Source organism: Podarcis erhardii (genome assembly GCF_964252035.2).
Source record: "Podarcis erhardii genome assembly, chromosome: 11".
NCBI classification, from domain to species: domain Eukaryota; kingdom Metazoa; phylum Chordata; class Lepidosauria; order Squamata; family Lacertidae; genus Podarcis; species Podarcis erhardii.
The window spans coordinates 11,136,862-11,158,492 of NC_138501.1; the positions used below are offsets into that span (position 1 = coordinate 11,136,862).

Consider the following 21,631-nt stretch of genomic DNA (forward strand, 5'->3'; position numbering starts at 1 on the left):
GCTTACCAGATGATCACAGATGGGCTGAAACGCATTAGTTCCACATACATAGAGTGAAGAATCATCCAGCTGTTGTAAGACACGGACGTAGTTAAGGCACTCTGTCTGTAAAGGGGAAAAGGTGGAGGAAAATACAGAGATTTTCAGAAAGTGCAATGAGAATAAGAAACCCTATTAGCAACTTGCATTGGCTTCAGACCTATACACACAAACAAGGTCAAGCCTTGGTTTTATTAGAAGAGGTATGAACGATCCTCACGGCTGTGCATGCAACTGCTTTACTCTTCTCTTGCACAAGTGAGCAAACCCAGGAAATATCCCATTAACTACAGTTTCCTGTTTCGTCTTGAATAGGAAACCGTGGTTGACGGCTTTGGAACAAGCCATTATAGTAAACCATGGTTTTAAGTTTGCTTAACATCCTGGCTTGTTCAGAAGCTGTAAACCATAGTTTCAGAGCTTTGGCAAAACGGAAAACCATGGTTAATGGAACACTTCTTGTTGTGTTTGCTAAAGGGGTTGTATGCAACAGGTTGCTCATATTCTGGCTATGGACGTCTGAGCATGGCTGAAAGTTCACTCAAAACCCTGCTTGTTTTTCTCTAAAGCAGGGGTTCTCAAACTGGTCCACGGACCACGAGTGGGCCATGAACATACAGGTGTTTAGCAGAGTGTTTGTAAAAATACAATTTAAGATCATATAGCGTCTAGCACAGGACATTAAAATTCCAACGAGAAGCAGAAAAATAAGTGGTCCATCAAGACCCTCAGCCTTCCTCAAGTGGTCGGGGGTGGGGCAGAGTTCGGGAACCAATGCTCTAAAGCAGGGATGTCCAACAGGTTGATCGCGATCTACTGGTAGATCCCTGCGAGGTTTTGGTAGATCAAAGTCAATCTCCTTAGCATCAATAAAACTGACTCCTGCCCTGGCCCCTCGCCCTGCCCTCCAGTGTTATTTGATCTCTGAAAGGGAAGAAAGATCTTTCTCTGTGCTGCTGTTTTCATCCACAGCGATCTTTTTGTGAGTGACTTTACCCCTTTGTCCTTTGCCTTTAACCCCCCCCCCAAAGGTAAAAAAAGCTCAACAACTTTGAGCTGCCCCCCTAATGGGGCTTTTCTCTCCCCCCCAAAAAAAAGCTGAACTTTCGAGCTGAAACCCCCCAAAAACGCGGGTAGATCACTGCCAGTTTTTAATTCTGAAAGTAGATCGCAGTCTCTTGAGCGTTGGTCACCCCTGCTCTAAGGCATACATGTTCAGCTGGTGGACCGTGATCGACAGGTAGATCGCCGGGGTGCTCCAGGTTGACTTTAGGATTTAAAAAAGGGATTGCCTGTGTTCTCCTGTTTGAGCGTGCATTGCCCTGGCCCCAGCACTCTGACCCATCGCTGTGGAAGCTTGCCTTCCATTATGCAGCTGCTTTGTGGATGAAGGAGTGATAACTGCGGGTTGCTGTGATCAACTCTTGCCAATCCTTCTGAAAAGAAGCTCAACAACTCTTGCCAATCCTCCCTCCAAAAAAGCTCAACAACTCTGGTCTATGCTCCCAAGAAAGCTTGACAACTCTTGGCAACGACGATGGGTAGATCACGGAAGACACAAGATCTACCCACCCGGGAAGAATGGCAGATGAAGGTGATGAACTTCATGGAATTGGCAGAAATGACTGGCAGAATCCGAAACCAGGGAGAAGAGTTGGTGGAAGAAGATTGGAAGAAATTTAAAGATTATCTACAGAAATATTGTAAAATTAAGGAATGCTAGAAAGATGTTGGAATGAAGTTACATGGGTTTAGCAGAAATGTTATAAAGAATTAAGTATAATAGATTGTAATTGGATTAAAGGAAAAAAATAATGTTAGAATTTGTTAAGTTAAATGATAGGACAGAAATTTGAGGAAGATGGAAAGGATTTGCTGAAATAATTAATCAAAGTGGAATACAAAAAAAGGGAGGTGTGAGGAGGTCGCTGAAACAAGTAATAGAAAGTTAATATCATTGAAAGTATTGGTTGTGTTTCTTCTTTTTAAATTGTTTTTGTTTTATTTTTGTTATGTATATGTAATATTTTTGTCTTTGTATTGTATTGTATGGTTTTGTTATGTTTAATTCTTTTTCTTTTTTCTTTCTGTAACTTTCAAAACTTTAATAAATATTACTTAAAAAAAAAAAGACAATGGGTAGATCACTGCTAGTTTTATTTTACTGGGAGTAGATCGCAGTCTCTAGAGAGTTGGACGGGCCTGATCTAAAGCAACAGCAACAAGGAGAAAAGCTAAATAAGCTCATCCATCAATGAACTGCTGCTTCCCATCATCTGTAACTTCAAATATGTTGCAGCACAAAGCCAAGGCTGCTTGCAGTTATGGGAGAGGTTGGCTCTTTTTCATACTTGGTACTGCTGCATTTGAAGAAGGGAAGAAAGCAGCACTACCGTGCGGCAAACAATCAGCTCTACATTTTTTATCACGCATGTACACACAACCGTTCAGCATCATGACTTACAGGAACTAACACAGCAAAAGAGACACATTAACTCTCCTGAAGGTTTAATTAAAGGGGCATGGAAAATTAATCACTTCTGCAATACTACGAGGGGAAAAAAACTTTCTTGAAAGTCAAGCTGATAAAGAGACAAGCCGCAAACTCTTCTCACCTGTTTGGATTTGCCCTTTTCTGCACATTTCGTCTTCTTGTCTTCTGTGACCTTCCAAAACACCTGGAGGAAAAGAGAACTAGGGTAAGAACAAATCAAAGGAACTTTTCAGTGCTCCCACAAAGAGCAATTATAATATTACGGCGTCCAAAGCCATCCCGGGGCAACTGCAAGCAGCTATATACCTCTTTTTTAAAAAAAAAAAATCTGCTGTCTTGGAAATGGGACTTTTCCAAACACACCTGCAGTACTGGAGTTGGAGAACCTTAAGCACATATGTAAGATTACAGTAGATTACTTCAAATGATTCATTATGCTTCCCATGAATTGGATTTGTGTAGGAACTGTTTACAATCTATGGTGGTGCCTTGGTTCTCAAACGTGCTGGTTCTCAAACACCTTTGTTTCCAAATGCCAAAAACCCGGACGTAAGTGTTCTGGTTTTCAAACATTTTTCAGAAGCCGAACATCCAGTGAGGATGTCGGCTATTGTTTCCGGGGCCCCTACACCAATCTGAAGCTGTGCCCTGGTTTTCAAACATTTCAAAAGTCAAACAAACTTCCGGAATGGATTAAGTTTGGCACTTTTCTTTTTGCTACTTATTTTGCGTTTTTATTTTTGAGGCTTTTTTGGTTAATTTGTTTTTGTGACTGTGTGGAACCCAGTTCAGCTACTGATTGATTGTGTAACTGCGGAAATGATTAACAGCCCCCCATCCAAACAATGACTATCATCACTGCAGGTATGAAAAATATTTAATTCTAATTTTTATCATCCACAATACTGTCTTATCTATTTTATAGTACAGTACATTGATTATTGCTTTCGTTTTATGGATCAATGGTCTTGTTAGATAGTAAAATTCATGTTAAATTGCTGTTTTAGGGGTTGTTTTTAAAAGTCTGGAATGGATGAATCCATTTTGCATTACTTTCTATGGAAAAGCGCCCATTTGGAACAACAGACATCCAGAACGGATTACGTTTGAGAACCAAGGTACCCCAGTATAGGGCAAATGACAACCACTGCCCTTCCATCCAGCCATTTCCCAAACTGAGAAAACAATATAAGCAACAGGAAAGCAATAATATAAAACAAACCTGTATATTAAAGACTATGCAGCTAGAAAATGGCTGACAGGTTTCACCTGGTAAAAGCTTTAAGCTCTCTAGCTTTAAGCATGAAAGTAGCAAGGGGATTGCATTTTGAAGCCCTACAACAATGCATATTCTGATGCACGCCTACAGTTAACAGAGGAATAAAACATATTACTTTGAGCATGCATGTTTAAATTAATTAAATATTAATTAATTAATAATTTTATTATTTATACCCCACCCACCTGGCTGGGTTTCCCCAGCCACTCTCAGCACCTTCCAGCACAGCTAAAAACACAGTATGTTTGGGCTTGGGCTGCTGATCATGAATATTTAGTATACAAAACTGCATACTTACCTCTTGCTTTTTTTCAGTAATGTTCAATGCATTTAGCGCAAAGATCACTTCTCTAGCTCCTACGTACAAAACATCCTTATCTTCACTTAGCAACAAAGTTGAGTAGTTAAATATTTCGGGCTCTTGAAAATATACTAGATGAACTTCTGTTAAAATACAATTAAAATTTCAAGGCAAACATTAATTCAAAATGCATTCATTTCAAGGCAAACTTTATTTACAATTGACTAAATAGTTGCTTGACTTCAAATCCTGGCCTAGATCCACTGATTTTGAGATCGTTAACTAAAGTGGCACAACCTAATGACTGGACATTAGTCGAATTGAAGGGAGAGAAAGCAATCCGAAAGCTTAAGCAAATGCAAATTCGCTGCCCTGGAGGCCAGGATTGTACAGATGGTCATTGGAATGTTTGAAATGGGGTTCTTCCTGAGTGGGAAACAATGAAAAAATTGAGGGGGCCCTACAGTCAAGTGATATGCAGAAGCCACAGAATGATAATGGCTATTATTAGGACCAACCTAAATGTCAAAATCTATAATTGTTTATTGCCTTGACATCTGATGGGAGGGCGTTCCACTGGGTGGGTGCCACTATTGAGAAGGCCCTCTGCCTGGTTCCCTGTAACCTCACTTCTCTCAGTGAGGGAACCGCCAGAAGGCCCTCGGTGCTGGACTACAGTGTCCGGGCTGAATAATGGGGGTGGAGACGCTCTTTCAGCTATACTGGTATCGCCAGATCGCGAAGTTTGCCGGGCAATACATCTCAGTGTTGAAAACTTGGCATTGACCAGCCTTACTATACAGGTGGGAGCTCAGGATTTGGGTTGGCCTGTGTGGTTGACCACTTGACCTCCCCCCCACAACCAACCATTCTATATGTGGCAGTGATGCTGTTGCTGAGGGGCAGGGAAGCAGCAGTCCACTGTGCCAACTGAAAGCAGTTACTCGAGTCAATCCAATAAATAATGGTTCCTTGTGAGGCACAGAGAAACATAGGAAAACAACGATTGGCAACTAACAATGAGGTAGTTGTTCTTGAAGGTCTCCTCATTAAATGCCAAGGAGCAACCAAAGGTGTAAATGCAAGGGTAGCAAAAAAAATTGTTGTTTACAGTACGATGCCAGACTTCCAACTCTTGCTAGAAAGTTCTGAGTAGGTCTTCCACTCCCATTTATTTCACTGAGTTGCTGTGCCAATTATGTAGATATCAACACTATTTTGCATTAGCTATACCAGGGTTTTCGGAACATGGGTATCCAGTTGTTTTTTGGACTGCAATTCCCATCATCCCTGACCATTGATCCTTCTAGCTAGGGATGATTGGAGTTGTAGTCCCCAAAACAGCGAGAAACCCAAGTTTGGGAAACCCTGGGCTATATTGTATGACGACATTAAACAAGCCTTTAATCTACTGCTATGGAGGATTTTGTATCAGCAAAGTACAGAACTACTACTCATTTATTTTATGAATCTCTATCCTTACCGTAAGCTATGCTCTTACCTTTGTGTTCCCAGGTAATCCGGGGCACTGGGCCAAACGCTGCTGCCATTCCAAGAAATAAACTCACAGCCCCGTATAGAAGAAAAGCCATGTTAAGTGTCCTTAGTCTATGAATGCAGATGGGCAACCGCAGCAGCAAAAGTTCATTTGGCAGAAGAAACGCCTTTGGAGTTCAGAGGGTCTGCGAAGACATGGGCATCTTCATACTAAACGCGTGAGCCGTTGGTTCCTTGCGAGGGTGCTTCCGAATGCCTGCTATCTGACAGATCACTTCCCCCAAGAGGCATGCACTGGCCACAGCAGAGAACGGAAAAGATTTCTAGAAGGAGTCTCAGCAAAACCTCTACTTCTTAAGCACATGCTTCTGATCCGTTGGGTTGGTGTATAAAGCTGCAGAAATAAAAGGCAGAAGGAAGGAAGTTGTCAGATTTTCACAGTAGCTAATGATTTCCAAGCTAGACTCTTTCCTTTGTTAAGAAACGTCCCCACAGCAAAGACTCTGGTTTTATAAAAGGAAACAGTGGCTCATTTTCAGAAATAGCCACAGGAAGCTATTAACAACCATAATTTTCCATGAGCTCTCATGATTTATATCTGTCATATCAATACTTGTAGACAAGCATTTTGGGGATATGGAAGGGAGATGTTGCATTTTCGAAGCTCAAGGTGTAGTTTAAATATTTTAACAAAAGACTAAAATGGAACTATATATTGCGGGCAGAGGTTTTGGCTGCAGGTAGCTCGAGACGTTTCTGTGCAACCCATGGGCTTTCTGTAGGAGTTGTATGAATCCCAGGATTTTGCTTCCAAACTATGAAGCATTCAGAGTCTTAGATTCCCAATTTCAGATACCATCTGGGGGAGAATCTTGAAGATCATGAAGTGAGCTTTGTGGCTAAAGTGAGAATTTGAACTGTGGCTCCCATCTCTTCTAAAAAGAAAGGCAACTCTGAAAATTAATTGCCAAATGCGCTATAATCTACTGAATTCAATTTTTTGGTATATTTCACCGAATTAGCAAATTCAGTATATGACTCTAGACAGCTCTATGCATTTAGCTGAATGTTTTGCACACCCATTCTGTGCAGAAAATGGTACGGAACAGGCTTATGTTTGAATGCAGGCAAAACTGTCCCTATTTTCTAATTATTTCAACCAAGTACCTTTCAGTGGGAGGAAAGCAATGACAAACCTAGACAGCATCTTAAAAAGTAGAGACATCACCTTGCTAACAAAGGTCCGTATAGTAAAAGCTATGGTTTTCCCAGTAGTGATGTATGGAAGTGAGAGCTGGACCATAAAGAAGGCAGATCGCCGAAGAATTGATGCTTTTGAATTATGGTGCTGGAGGAGACTCTTGAGAGTCCCATGGACTGCAAGAAGAACAAACCGATCCTTTCTTAAGGAAATCAGCCCTGAGTGCTCACTGGAAGGACAGATCGTGAAGCTGAGGCTCCAAGACTTTGGCCACCTCATGAGAAGAGAAGACTCCCTGGAAAAGACCCTGATGTTGGGAAAGATGGAGGGCACAAGGAGAAGGGGACGACAGAGGACGAGATGGTTGGATAGTGTCTTCGAAGCTACAAACATGAGTCTGACCAAACTGCGGGAGGCAGTGGAAGACAGAAGTGCCTGGCGTGCTCTGGTCCATGGGGTCACGAAGAGTCGGACACGACTAAACGACTAAACAACAACAACCTTTCAGTGGAACTCTAGGCATGAGACCAACAGGAAGTCAGCACAGGTGCATAAATATATAGGATGGCAGCTTTAATGACTCAGCTAGATTTATTGTGTCTGGGCAAATTATGTAACTTCTTTGTTCGAGCTATTCCAGTTCAATTTCTCATTTTCTGTCTACATAAAAGGTGAGCCAGCAGAAGAATGTAACCATGGCAACTAATAAGCACCGAGGGATCCTGACATCAAGACAGATGCTTACCAATACCTTACCTGGGCCTTGTATCTAATATATATAGGAGATTTACAGTTTCACTCTGAAGATCCTTCCACTGTGGTTCACTGGAGGTGAATACAGACCAGATGAACTTGGGACAGTTTGTTTTGTATTTTTTCCCCTCTTAAAAACCCTACCATTTTCTCTTCTGTGTTCTCTTCTTTTGTCATGACCTGTGGCAGTCTTTTATGCATGGACGTATACCTATTTTGGACTGCGCTGAGCTCTGTATTTGCAATTCTGAGCTTATGAATAAAGGCTGACAAGTCATCACAGCTACTGAAAGCCACCCCTGGCTCTATCTAATATTCCACCAGGATAATCCTACTGAGTCCATCTGGGTGACCCATTTTAATAATACTTGATAACTACTTAAGCTTCGCTATTTGCTTAGTTCTCAATTTATGAATATTTAGAACTGTAATTCCCAATCGTAACAATCGTACTTCCCATTATTTAGGGACATTCTTCTGCTTAGTAACTGCCAACCCTCATTTCCTTAAAATTCTGATCACTTGGAATTCTAGTAAATGGTCATTATCTTTTACACTCGGTGTTTCTGAGCAAATATTAAGTTATTCAATGCATTATTTTCTAAAATAAGAGAATTGTTTGTTTTCGTGTGTGTGTTCCTTAAATAGTATATTGGAATAGCCATTTACTGTTATTTGAAGCCAAAGACAAGTATTGCATATTTTATACAGCGTATCTTTTCATAGACTGCAGTCCTACTTCTTTAGATGCCAGAGGTGGTGCCGGAACTGTGCCTGTATACTTCTAAGAAGTATAAAGTCAATTTATTTTAATGACTATTTCAACTAATTAGTTTGCACCTTTGTTCAGGAAATAAGTGGCGTACTGATATGATAAGGCACTGCACAGAGGCCAATTTATCATACAGCAGCAACTCAGAAAACTTCATATACAGTTGTACCTTGGAAGTCAAACGGAATCTGTTCCACAAGTCCGTTCAACTTCCAAAACGTTTGGAAACCAAAGCACGGCTTCTGACTGGCTGCAGGAAGCTCCTGCCGCAGAAGCCCCATCAGATTTTCAGCTTCCAAAAATAGTTCTCAAATCAAAACAGTCACTTCCGAGTTTGCGGCGTTCGGGAGCCAAAACGTTTGAGAACTAAGCTGTTCAAAAACCAAGGTACAACTGTGATTCCTCTTTCCAAAATCATGACTAGAATGAAAGGAAAGAAGTCGCTCCTACCGTCGCTTGCAGAGACATGAAACAGTTGAATCTAGCTAAATGAAGGGCAAACAAACAAGCAAACCCAATGGCTAACTCTTCAGCAATAATCTTCTTTTTGTTTAGCTCAGTATGTTTTCCAGTGAAGGCGTTCCCCAACTTACTTTGCTTTCTGTTTTCTCTCTAGAGATTGATATCCGAGGATGGGAGGGTGACGAGGGACACCTAGAGTTAATACTACCTTCCAACCCACCCTGGAAGCAACCCCCCTGGAATTATTTTGTTGTCTCTGTTGACTTCATAAGTATGAGTTTGGGTGGTATTTAGGGGTTGACTGTATGAGGTGGGCTGGATAACTTTTTGAGCCAAAGGGCTGCAACTCCACTTCTGGTGGCAGAGTGGCAGTTTCGCAGAGAGAACACTTGACCCAGCTCTGGTTTAGGCTGCAAACCAGCACCAGCAAATGAGAAGGAAAAGTGCTGATAAACGAGAGACCTCCATTGGCTCCCAGCACATTTCCGAGCACAATTCAAAGTGTTGGTGCTTAAAGCCCTAAACAGCCTCAGCCCAGTATACCTGAAGGAGTATCTCCACCCTCATTATTCAGCCTGGACACTGAGGTCCAGCTCCGAGGGCCTTCTGGCAGTTCCCTCCCTGCGAGAAGTGAGGTTACAGGGAACCAGGCAGAGGGCCTTCTTGGTGGTGGCGCCCTCCCTGTGGAACGCCCTCCCACTAGATGTCAAGGAAAGGCAGTCCTGTTTAGGGAAGTTTTTAATGTTTGATGTTTTATAATGTTTTTAATATTCAGTTGGAAACCACCCAGAGTGGCTGGGGAAACCCAGCCAGATGGGTGGGGTATAAATAATAAAATTGTTGTTGTTGTTGTTGTTGCTGCTGTTAAGATGCATGTTGTGTGTTGGGAGGACAAAATGCATGCATAGGTAGACTGAGAGTGCTCATCCTTGATGCTGTTTCCATTTCTGCCCCAGACCAAGGGAGATAAACTTATTTCTTTTCCTCGCCCAAACTCTTTTTGAGGAAAGGACTGGTGGCCTCGAACCCTCAACTTGGGGTTTTATAGGTGGCATCAGCATCAATGAGGAAGATCTATGCAATGGGTGTAATGAGCACTTCATGCAGACAGGAATGGCTGTTGCCATCAACAAGGAGATAGGAGGAGATTGTGGACAGATGTCTAGTCTAGTGCCCTAATCTGTGAAATCACTCCATTCTGGTGGAAACTGATAGAACTACACAATTAAACAAAAGATTACATGTGTGAGGTTGGACACACAGACTTGCAATGAACATGAGGAAAGAAACCGAAAAGAATGAGCATTACTTGAAGTTCTATTTGCAACAAGCAGAGACATTTAGACGATCACTTAGAAAGACACCCAACAGAAGGATAATTTTATGACAGGAATTCTGTTACACTATATAATCACCTGCCTCACATAATTAGAAATCAGACAGATGGATGGGGACTGTGTATATTTCTCTCTCAAAAATATGCTTTTTTTATTATTTCACACTGGTTCAATGGCAGCACTAATAATCTTTGTGCCGAGAGAAATTAGTATGTGTCACCAGAACATACAGCTGGTGCAGCCAGCAGCACTATGTTAAAAAACGATATAACAGCTTCCAAAGTTGGGGGGGGGGGACACAATCACACAAGCCAGGCCTTCTTATTTTTAAAGGCACTTGCTAAAGTCAATTTATGACATAATGTTATGTTTAAAAATACCGTCCTGTGGCTTGAACAAAATACTAATCGATGGCAGATATGCAATGGCCACCATTAGGGAAACTTACATTGGTTTCATGCAGGAGTAGCTCAAGAGCTCAGCTGAAAGAATGCAAGAGAAGCCCATCTGTTTCAGGGATGGGCGTCCCTGTTATTGCACTCCAACTCCCAACAGCCCCAGCTACCATGGCCAGGGGTCAGGAATGATGGGAGTTGTAGTTCAACAACATCTGGAGGGCTGAAGGTTCTCCATTCTTGGTCTGCCTATTTAAGGATCCTGTTTTCTACAGAGGTCAAGAGGCCTTTGGAAAGTCCACAAGCCAAGGTGGGGCTCTCCTCAGCAGCTGGAATTTCCAACTTCTGAACTGGAGTTCCAGTTAGCCATCGTAGCTACTTAGTCACTGGTAGACTTATCCTCCATGAGTTGGTCTAATCCTCCTTTACAGCCATCTAAGTCAATGGCTGTCACCACTGTGGTGGTGAACTCCCTAAGCCAGGCATGTCCAACCAGCAGATCACGATCTACTGGTAGATTCCCAGCTGATCCTGGTCAATCATGGGATCCTTATCGATCATGGGATTAAATAAAGTTTACTGAAAATTAACAAATAAAAGCTGAAGAACTCTGGGCAACCCGACCCCAAAAAAGCTCAACAACTCTGGGCAATCCACCCACCCTACGCACGCTCCTCCTCCCTCCAATGAGTAGATCACTGCCAGTTTTTTAATACTGGGAGTAGATCACAATCTCTTGGGAGTTGGACGTGCCTGCCCTAAGAAGAAGAAGAAGAAGAGTTTGGATTTGATATCCTGCTTTATCACTACCCAAAGGAGTCTCAAAGCGGCTAACGTTCTCCTTTCTCTTCCTCCCCCACAACAAACACTCTGTGAGGTGAGTGGGGCTGAGAGACTTCAAAGAAGTGTGACTGGCCCAAAGTCACCCAGCAGCTGCATGTAGAGGAGCAGAGATGCGAACCCGGTTCCCCAGATTACGAGTCCACCGCTCTTAACCACTACACCACACTGGCTCTCCATTAATGCTTTGGGTGGAAGTAGTTGTTTTGTTCTGTGCATTCTGAATCTATGACCAATCAATCTCATGGGATGAACTCTGCTTCAGCTATTATGGGAAAGCAAGAAAAAAACGCCCACATTCTCAATGCCAAACCCCTTTCATATTTAGCTCTATCACACATGCAATACAGTTTACAACTGGGATCTTGACACCACCAAAAGAGTATGCAAGCCTCGCCATTCTGCACTGGAAGCTGATTCTACCCAATCCCTGGGAGAAGCAGCAGCAGATATTGGCTTTTCTACATGTTAGCATTCTGCGTGCAAGGAATTTTCGAAACAGAGATGGGGTGGGGGGTGGCGCTGTGGGTTAAACCACAGAGCCTAGGACTTGCCGATCAGAAGGTCAGCGGTTTGAATCCCCACGATGGAGTGAGCTCCCATTGCTCGGTCCCAGCTCCTGCCAACTAGCAGTTTGAAAGCACATCAAAGTGCAAGTAGATAAATAGGTACCACTCCGGTGGGAAGGTAAACGTGCGCTGCTCTGGTTCGCCAGAAGCGGCTTAGTCATGCTGGCCACATGACCCGGAAGCTATACGTCGGCTCCCTTGGCCAGTATAATGAGATGAGTACCACAACCGCAGAGTCGTCCACGACTGGACCTAATGGTCAGGGGTCCCCATAAAAAAAATGCAACACTCCTCCCACCTGCATTCGTAACTGGCCCCAGTCTGAGGAACCTTGCAGGGCCTATGCTTGGCCTGTAGGTGTGCTCTGGCTTCGAGAAACATGGCCGTGCACGATTTGCAGCTAGCCAATCAACGAACAGAACCCGATTCCAACAGATTTACCCTTTTGCCTATGCAGCATAAGTAAACAATACGATTTAAGCATTCAATCCAACAGTTGGCTGCTGCTTAATAAAATCCACCCGACAAACCATTTCTCTGCCAAGAGCTCGTTTTATGTGCCCCTTGGGGATGCGGAAGTACCATTTCTCAGGTATGCGCACCAAGCCCTACTGATGCGATCTGGGGCAGAGAGCCAAGAATATGTATGCGCTTCACATCCAGTTCCACTTGGCTGCTAAGGAAAAGGTCTTTTGCCTGCTACAGTTATGCGAATACAGATAATAAGAGAACCTGGAATGCTCCCATCACGCCTTAAACGCACTGTTATTTTACTGAAAGGGTCTTTTGTGGAAAAGGGTGTGTCTCAATATGCATCCCATTTCCAGTGCTTGTTTCCAATTAAGTAGCAACATTCGCTTGCAAACGAAGCATGCTGAATTGGGTGAGTATGAAACAAATGTAAATAAAGATTAAGGCTGTTAATTATTTAAAGCTTCTGTTTAGACACAAGCCCCATATAAAAATCTATCTACATAAGCATCATTCCAAATGCAGCAAATAGTTAAAAACTTATTATTATTATTATTATTATTATTATTACTCATTTAATTTCTATATTTTTAAGGGGGGAAATCTCAAGGCACTTTACAACCTACATTAGAACATGCATGTGTTTGTAAAAATGTTGCTGATTCATAACTGGTACAACTACACATCTCCATGTATTTTCAAGCACTTTCGGCCAAAATATTTTATATACCACCTTTCAAGTCCAGTTCTCAGGGAAACTTACAGATATCAAACAGTATCACATGTATAAACAACCTATAACATAATTTGCCAATAGTAGTCGGAGCTGTAACAGAACCTAATTTATCAACCACTTAGAGCCTGTGTGAACTGTTAGAGTTCCTGCTCCATGATTGCAGTCATGGGATTGTTGTCTATCACATGACGGTATATGTTTTGACTCCACAAAGTGGGAAGTGATGGAGACAGGATGTTTGTGTTACTGTGTTCCGTGAAGTGGGACTATTGTCCTTTGTTCTTTCTCGCTTTGCTGTCTGATGCTAGAGAGAGAGAGGGAGCCATGTTGCAGTGCTCCGTGTGTTTATATGTAAATAAAGTAGATTAGCCAAAATGCTGAGTTGCTGAGGTCTGTTACGCAACAGCGCAAACTCTGCAGATCCCTAAGTGTGCTGGTGTCTGTTGGCATCCGTCGCTGTGATGTTTGGGCAGAAGAAAGCTTTTGAAGCTCCTGAACGAGCGACCAGGAGGGAGGGAACATGCCAGTCGGGCATGTATCTCTACCAGGGTCCTACTCGAGTATAAGTTGAGCTCCTGACATGAACATCATTTTAATCTGGTGGTTTAGAAGTTATCAGATTATGTGCCAGTTCATATGGGCTTACATGGAATGGACTTCAAACAGGGCACCAGTACAGAGAAGGTACCGCTACTGGTAACCAACTATCTTACTTTTGAAGGCTTCTAAATAAGACTTTAACAGCCAGATAGGTTCGTATGGGAGCATTTGGTCTTTCTAATACACTTTTTAGGGATTTATAGATCAACAAAAATCAGTGAGTTTCAACATTTGCCATATTTAGGGCAGGTTCGCCCTGACAAAAAAAGCTCAACAACGTTTGGCTGATCCTCCCCCCAAAAACTCTGGTCAGTCCAATGGGTAGAACACTGCCTGTTTTTTTATAGTGGGAGTAGAACGCAATCTCTTGGAAGTTGGGCGTGCCTGCCCTAGAGTATGCCCTAATTCTGAGATGGTAGCCCTCTGTCTATGCTGTATGGCCACAGGTAGCCCACTGAGGTTTTAAAGACCTGACTCATTTTTGAATGGAAAAACATTCATGCATTTTGAAGAGTCTATGACTGAACGCTCCTCCAAATAATGGATAGCCCAGACACAGCTTTACCATCCCAGTGAGAACCAGGTCTTGTGTTAGATCGATTCCTCTCTCTTTCTCTCCCAGAGGGCAAAAATGAAGATAGATTTACGGCAACCTTTTCCAATAATCAGTTGCTTATTCCAGTATTAAACTTCCATCTGTTAAATACTTCTCTTCACCCCTGTGCTGCTTAACATCAAAGCCTTAATCCACATGACAGTGTTGAGACAAGGGTCTGCTCCAAAGCCTGGAACCTGCAGAAGCTCCATAGTCTGCCCACCCCAAGCCAACAGTCTTGGCAACACGCGTCAATGAAGTTTAATAGAATCTGCCCAATAGCTGGCTATGTCTAGCGCTGCTGGTTCAACAGCTGAGAAAAGTCAACTGCCTTGAAAACCACCCTTTTATTAAAAAGATCTTGTTTGCTGTTGTGGGCCACCATCTGTTCTTGAGTTGACGCTCCATTGCTACACAGACATTGCTATGCAGACATGGCTGATTGAACATGTAACCAAAAAGGAGTGGGCAAGTGAGGAGGTGGCAGAAAAGTGAAGCAGTAGCCACATGCAATGAGAAAGATTGTGTATGCATGGAGGTGATGTGCCTATCATCCAAAATAACCTAAAGCAGTGTTTCCCAACCGGTGTTCCGCGGCACACTAGTGTGCCGCGAGACGTTGCCTGGTGTGCCGCGGGAAAAATTAAAAAATTCGAAAGATATCCGGAGAGGCGGCCTTCGGGCGAGTTTTAATTTTAATTTTCCTTCTCCCACTTAATGCCCCACGCTCGCCCGAGCAGCTTGCAGTCCTCGGTAACCACGGCGACCCGAGGGAGGGGAGGGAACAGGGAAGTCGAGGGCGGCGGCGAGCCGCGATGACGTCAGTGGGCCGCGCCGCCTCACCCTGGCACGGTGTGAGAGCCCCGGCTAGTGGCGCGAGCTTCGGAATAAGTGGGATCCGCGTGCGTGAGACCGAGATCGCGGGTAAGGAGCTCAGCCCTGGGCAGGAGGAAGCGGGGGCCACATCCCCACAGAGAGCGAGCCTCCCCCGGCCCACCACTCCGGGCAGGTCCACTCGCATGAGGGGGCGGCGATGGCGACGGCCGGCAGCTTGCCTGCAATGCCATCCCTCGAGCAGGCGAGGAGCCCGGAGGCTACCAGATGCGAGTCCTCTTTCCCACCCTGCTCGGGAGTCCAGAGCACTTGGTCGCATTCAGGATCTAGAGTGGGGAAGCGGGGCTTGTGTCTGGGCTGGACACATTGGGCTGCCTGTGCCGCTCGACCTGCGGGGAGAAATCAGGGTGGGAGTCACGACCGTGAGGCAGGGCTGCCAAGTGTGGCAGAAGAGGACACGGCAGTCGCACCTGTCCTTAGGTAGGAGCTTCTTCCGTGTCGACCTGCTGCCCTAAAGTCTTTGCTTTTTTCTTGGCTTTTTGGCGGTTGGCACAGAAGGAAGGCAAGGGGGAGGGGAAAAAATTGAAACTTACACTTTCGTGCGTCCCTCCCGGCGTGACGCTGCGCGCTGACGTCACGGGGCTGTAATGGTGGTGTGCCTCGAGATTTTTTTCATGAAACAAGTGTGCCTTTGCCCAAAAAAGGTTGGGAAACACTGACCTAGAGATGGTCCAGGCCAACCTTCACTACCCTGGTAAAGGTAAAAGTAAAGGGACCCCCGACCATTAGGTCCAGTCGTGGCCGACTCTGGGGTTGCGGTTCTCATCTTGCTTTATTGGCCGAGGGAGCCGGCGTACAGCTTCCAAGTCATGTGGCCAGCATGACTAAGCTGCTTCTGGTGAACCAGAGCAGCGCACGGAAACGCCGTTTACCTTCCCGCCGGAGTGGTACCTATTTATCTACTTGCACTTTGACGTGCTTTCGAAGTGCTGATCTTCTGATCGGCAAGTCCTAGGCTCTGTGGTTTAACCCACAGCGCCACCCGTGTCCCTCCACCACCCTGGTACCTCTAAATATTTTGGACTACAACTCCCATCAGCCCAACCAGCATGGTCAATGGTTAGAGATGTTAGGAGTGGCCTGGAGGGCAAGTGTCTGGTGAAGGCTGCCCAGTGTATGAACAATGCAAAAGTATTGTTTAGCCGCAAGGAGATGCAGGTGTAGACTCTGAAAGTGGCACTACAACCATTTCTGCCGGGAAGTCGTTCTGCATGCTACTTCAAAACCATCCAACTATCTTTTTCTATCAATCCAAGGGAAATAGCAGTGGACAACTGTTGCAATTAGCCGGTAGTAATTTAGAGGCAGTGGCAGACAACTGCCATTGTGGATTCAATATTTGCTAAACAAGACCACTGGCCTTTAGCCATTCACAAAAACAAAGCCTTAGCCTTCTTAAGAGTTAACGGAGTGTTTCAACAATCATTCCTTAAGCAGCAGGGTTCAACATGCTGTGAGGGCAATGGAAGAAGCTAGATAATAGACAGAGAAAACAACATTCTCTCAAACCTATTTACAGAGTGCAAAGTCCTGCAACAAGGGCCTCAGAGTTCTTGGGGAGATGCCTGTCAAGAACGGTTAAGAGGTCTCAAGTTAAGCATCTCATCCTGACAGACATTAGTTGCGGAGAAATATTCTTTAAGTCATTCATTACTGTGCAAGTACTACAGCCTTTCCAGACAAGTGACTATGCAGGCTATTTTACCAAATGAAACTCCAGCTCTATAATTGTTTAATTATATGGTTGTCAAAGCCACAAATAGCTTGTTTGAGGAGTACAAAGTTCAATACACACAGACAGAGAAGTTTTCATGATGTTTAGCTGAACGGCTTCCGTTGGCAGAAAGGAGAGCAGTATTTTTCATCTGTCACATGAAATTACTGTTCATTTTCTGAGGAAAGTTCCCCTACCTCTCCCTTACCTGGTTCATTCCAGACATTCAAATTGTACTAGTTTGCTTTCCTGCAACTTTAAAGACACTGATTCCCAGAAGTAAAAAACAAAACAAAAATGTGTTCTTGTTTTTTGTAAAAAAAACACCACTTTTGCCATGCCATGCTGGGTACACACACAGGTGAATTGAGGTACCTAAGAATATTTTGGTTTGCCATACAACGGGCTGGTCAGGATTCACAAGTGAAACATGCCCTGATCATGGAGTGGGGGGGGGGTGGTCCTTAAGTGACCTACCTAAACAATTTATTTTTATTGCTGGGTTTAAAAAAAAGACCACAACTAAAAGTTGTAATAGAAAACATCAAGGAAGGTAGGTTCTATTAGTTATAATATGCAATTGTATTAGAAGTAATATAAATTCTATTCGTATTAGAAATAATGTGCCACTTTAACATGTAAAGAAACAAGTTTTTCATTGCTAGAGAAAAAAGGTCAGAAATTAGCATCCATATAATGCCAATGACATTAGTTTACTGATCATTCTGAAAGGGAAAGGTGTTCCCCAATCCTATCCCCATTTTCCTCCCTTCCAAATCAGACTTTGTACTGTGGCAATAAATTGTCTTGTGCCCAAATTTTTCAACCCAACTGCACAAAAAGCCATTCCATGATAAACCGAAAATACAAGCACATAAGAAGTTTTCTGCAGTGACAAAAGATACCCAGTTTATCAGAAAATTCAGCTAACCAGGCCATTCTACTTTGAAACTATGCTCTACTGCTGTTTGTCTGTTTATTCCATAAAATCTATATATCACTTCATTATAGAAAAAACCCTCAAAGAGGTTCACACAAAAAATGTTATCTTCTCTAACCAGTATTATATTATTGCTCGGTTGTTTTAATGTAAACTGATATGCATTAGTTATGTAAAATGCAGGCAACCTTTAAGATCTATGCAAATAATTTGTTATCTGTAGTTAAATTGTAAAAGTCAAGTAAAAAAATTTCAGAAAAGAAAAGACAAGTCAGTTTCTGCACTATGGACTACTTGGATTTGGGGGGGGGTGTATATAAAGCAGAAGAATCCATAAAGTGCTTGTCCCATAAAATTAACATCACAGAGCCCAATTGAGGTTCATTATTGTATCGCTACCACAGCAACAAAAACATTTCTAACACAAAGATTTGCTTATTTTTAAAGAGAGAAGTAAAGGACTGTTATGATTCTTGAAATAATAAAAAGGGGGTTTTGAGTCATACATTTCACAGCGCTATCCATGCGCCAATGAACACTTTTAAAGATATGCAAACAAAAAACGGGGGGGGGGGGGAATGTAGAACACTAGAGCCACCAGGGGGGGAAATGAACAGAATAAGAAGCTGGCTAGAATCCACTCTGTAAATCAGTAAACTTAACAGCAAATTAAGCTGCAAGATTCACTGTGCTAAGGGTCAAGTTGTTGGAAGAATCTGGATCTAAGTTTCTTTCTACCGGGCAAAGATCACTAGCAACCAAATTTGGGGTGGGGTGAAAGTGATATAAGGGACGTGGGTGGCGCTGTGAGTTAAACCACAGAGCCTAGGACTAGCCGATCAAAAGGTCAGCAGTTCGAATCCCCACGACGGGGTGAGCTCGGTGCTTGGTCCCTGCTCCTGCCAACCTAGCAGAAAGCACATCAAAGTGCAAGTAGATAAATAGGTACCGCTCCGGCGGGAAGGTAAAAAGAATCCCCACTGAAAGCTCCTAACCATCAATTAACCATCAATTAACTTAGTTTGACAGATCTGTGTGTAGTATTAACACACACAAAGGGTGGAGGATGGAAGTGAAATTGAAAAAAATGATATAATACAGTACCTGTCACCATTTGGAATTTTTTTTCTGTTTTCCTTCCCAGGAATTAACTCTTTCAAGTATCTGATTTCTTTATGGCATAGTAATGAGGTCCAGCAAGGTAGCCCAGAAATCTTCAGTACTGTTAAAGAAAACCAAAAATTATTATTATTTAATAACTTTTCTTAGTCACTTTTGTGCCACAGCAACTCAAAGCAAGTTACAATATTAAAAACAAACACGGACGTCCATTAAAACCAGCATTATAGAAACAACCTAAAATATAATTCTTTTTTGTTGTTGTTGAAAAACTAGACTAAAACACCAACACACAAAAATTGTAGGTTATGAAAAGGGAAACAATCCCCCTGTCTCTCTCCCAAAAGAGGTAGTAACAACAACAACAACAACAACATATTTATACCCTGCCCATCTGGTAATCATTGTAGAGCAACCTAAGACGTTTCTGTGCCAATACTAGGCCTAAAAACCGATTGAATTTGATCTAGAAAATTCATGTAAGAGAGCCTAGTATGACAACATCTGGAGGGCCTCAGGTTCCCCACCTAGCTATGCAGAACCTGGAAATATGAGTGATACACAAATATACCAAAACAAACAAGATGAATTTTAACAGGGAGAAATGAAAAGTATTGCACTTGGGCAAAAAAAATGAGAGGCACAAATACAAGATGGGTGACACCTGGCTTGAGAGCAGTACATGTGAAAAGGATCTAGGAGTCTTGGTTGACCACAAACTTGACATGAGCCAACAGTGTGACGCGGCAGCTAAAAAAGCCAATGCAATTCTGGGCTGCCTCAGTAGGAGTATAGCATCTAGATCAAGGGAAGTAATAGTGCCACTGTATTCTGCTCTGGTCAGACCTCACCTGGAGTACTGTGTCCAGTTCTGGGCACCACAGTTCAAGAAGGACACTGACAAACTGTCCAGAGGAGGGCAACCAAAATGGTCAAAGGCCTGGAAACGATGCCTTACGAGGAATGGCTAAGGGAGCTGGGCATGTTTAGCCTGGAGAAGAGGAGGTTAAGGGGTGATATGATAGCCATGTTCAAATATATAAAAGGATGTCACATAGAGGAGGGAGAAAGGTTGTTTTCTGCTGCTCCAGAGAAGCGGACACGGAGCAATGGATCCAAAGTACAAGAAAGAAGATTCCACCTAAACATTAGGAAGAACTTCCTGACAGTAAGAGCTGTTCGACAGTGGAATTTGCTGCCAAGGAGTGTGGTGGAGTCTCCTTCTTTGGAGGTCTTTAAGCAGAGGCTTGACAACCATATGTCAGGAGTGCTCTGATGGTGTTTCCTGCTTGGCAGGGGGTTGGACTCGATGGCCCTTGTGGTCTCTTCCAACTCTATGATTCTATGATTCTATAATGCAGCCTGTATTGGCTCTGGCAGGGTCCCAGTCTACATGCAGATCATCAGGAGGCACGATGGGTTCAATTCACAATGTGCAGGGATGTGAACCGCCCTGAGACTTATGGGTATAGGGCAGTGATGGCCAAACTTGGCCCTCCAGCTGTTTTGGTACTACAATTCCCATCATCCCTGACCACTGGGTCCTGTTAGCTAAGCATGATGGGAGTTGTAGTCCCAAAACAGCTGGAGGGCCAAGTTTGGCCATCACTGATATAGGGTTATATACAAATTTAATGAATAAATAATAAATATTCTGCACATGTGAACAACCCCCTACCCTCAATGAAGCCCCACACTGGTGCAACTTGACAATCTTTTTTAATTCAGGGTTTTTGGGTATTCAAGTTCTGAGATTAGATACGTATTTGTAATTTTTAAGGCTCCAAAATGGCAGTATTTGTATGCAGCCGACCACTAATTTGTCATTGGTACCACACACAAACCATTCCTGGTATAAAAGCTGAAGCATGACACAGCCGAGCGGGTAGGCCGTACCGTTTGATATTTACATTCAACGTTAGTAGCCTCGTAAATCTGAGAAGTCTACCATTGTGACAAGATATAGCTGCCAAATGTTTAGTACTTATATGAAATGAGAGGCGGGCAAGAAAGAAGTATGATGAAATCTTGCGCCCAATAAAAGCGATAGCAATTCCTCTACCAAGTCAAATTAATTCCAGTTGGAAGTTTATTTCAAGTGGGAGAAATTCCAGGCAAAGTGGAATCGTCAGCCGCCACTGTGGTGATCTAATGTAGCAAAAGCAATATTAAGTGCAGGGTGCTTTTTCTGCCAAGCTGCTTTTAGGGAAAGGCAAATGCTTAATTCACACTTTAACATCCCCCCCCCCTCCCCCAGCCTTGGTGGCTTTTAAACAGATTTAAAAGGGGGTGAGTGGAATCAAAGCACTTTTGCAGCTATTACACAGGTATCTCAGCTTTTGAAATAATCACACCGTTAAATATTTCAAGGCTTTCTGGATAGTCAACAATAGTATCGAGTTGCATTAATTCATGACAGGGCTGGTTATAAATGGCATGAAACAGCTGTTGCCCAGAGGATTTAACTCTGTAGTGTTATAGAGAACTCAAAGAACAAAGAAGACGAAAAAGAAGCGGGAGAAGGAATGCAGGAAAGCTTTTCAGAAGGTAAATGTCTTGCTAAGAAACTTTGCCCTAGTTACTCTTTTGGGTCCCATCAAATGCAACCAGTAATTTAGAAACC

At 43.1% G+C, this 21,631-nt stretch overlaps 1 protein-coding gene and 1 long non-coding RNA gene across 4 annotated transcripts in view; both read right to left on the bottom strand.

Moving 5' to 3' along the window:
• Window positions 1-21,631, bottom strand: part of LOC309352202 — a 206,979-nt gene that overhangs the window by 41,013 nt on the left and 144,335 nt on the right. The gene's annotated exons all lie outside the window — the stretch shown is intronic.
• The window catches only part of SEMA4D (semaphorin 4D), a 118,071-nt gene that overhangs the window by 21,596 nt on the left and 74,844 nt on the right, over window positions 1-21,631 (bottom strand). For 2 of the 3 annotated variants that reach the window (XM_081880409.1, XM_081880411.1), the window contains exons 3-7: window positions 18,994-19,111; window positions 5,615-6,004; window positions 4,111-4,256; window positions 2,655-2,717; window positions 7-105 (exon numbers count right to left, since the gene is read on the bottom strand). In XM_081880409.1, the coding sequence (XP_081736535.1) occupies window positions 7-105; window positions 2,655-2,717; window positions 4,111-4,256; window positions 5,615-5,705 (399 nt within the window). In that variant the 5' untranslated portion in view covers window positions 5,706-6,004; window positions 18,994-19,111. Of the gene's footprint in view, window positions 1-6; window positions 106-2,654; window positions 2,718-4,110; window positions 4,257-5,614; window positions 6,005-16,744; window positions 16,801-18,993; window positions 19,112-21,631 lie in introns of all 3 variants that reach the window. The other variant, XM_081880410.1, reaches the window with a different exon arrangement.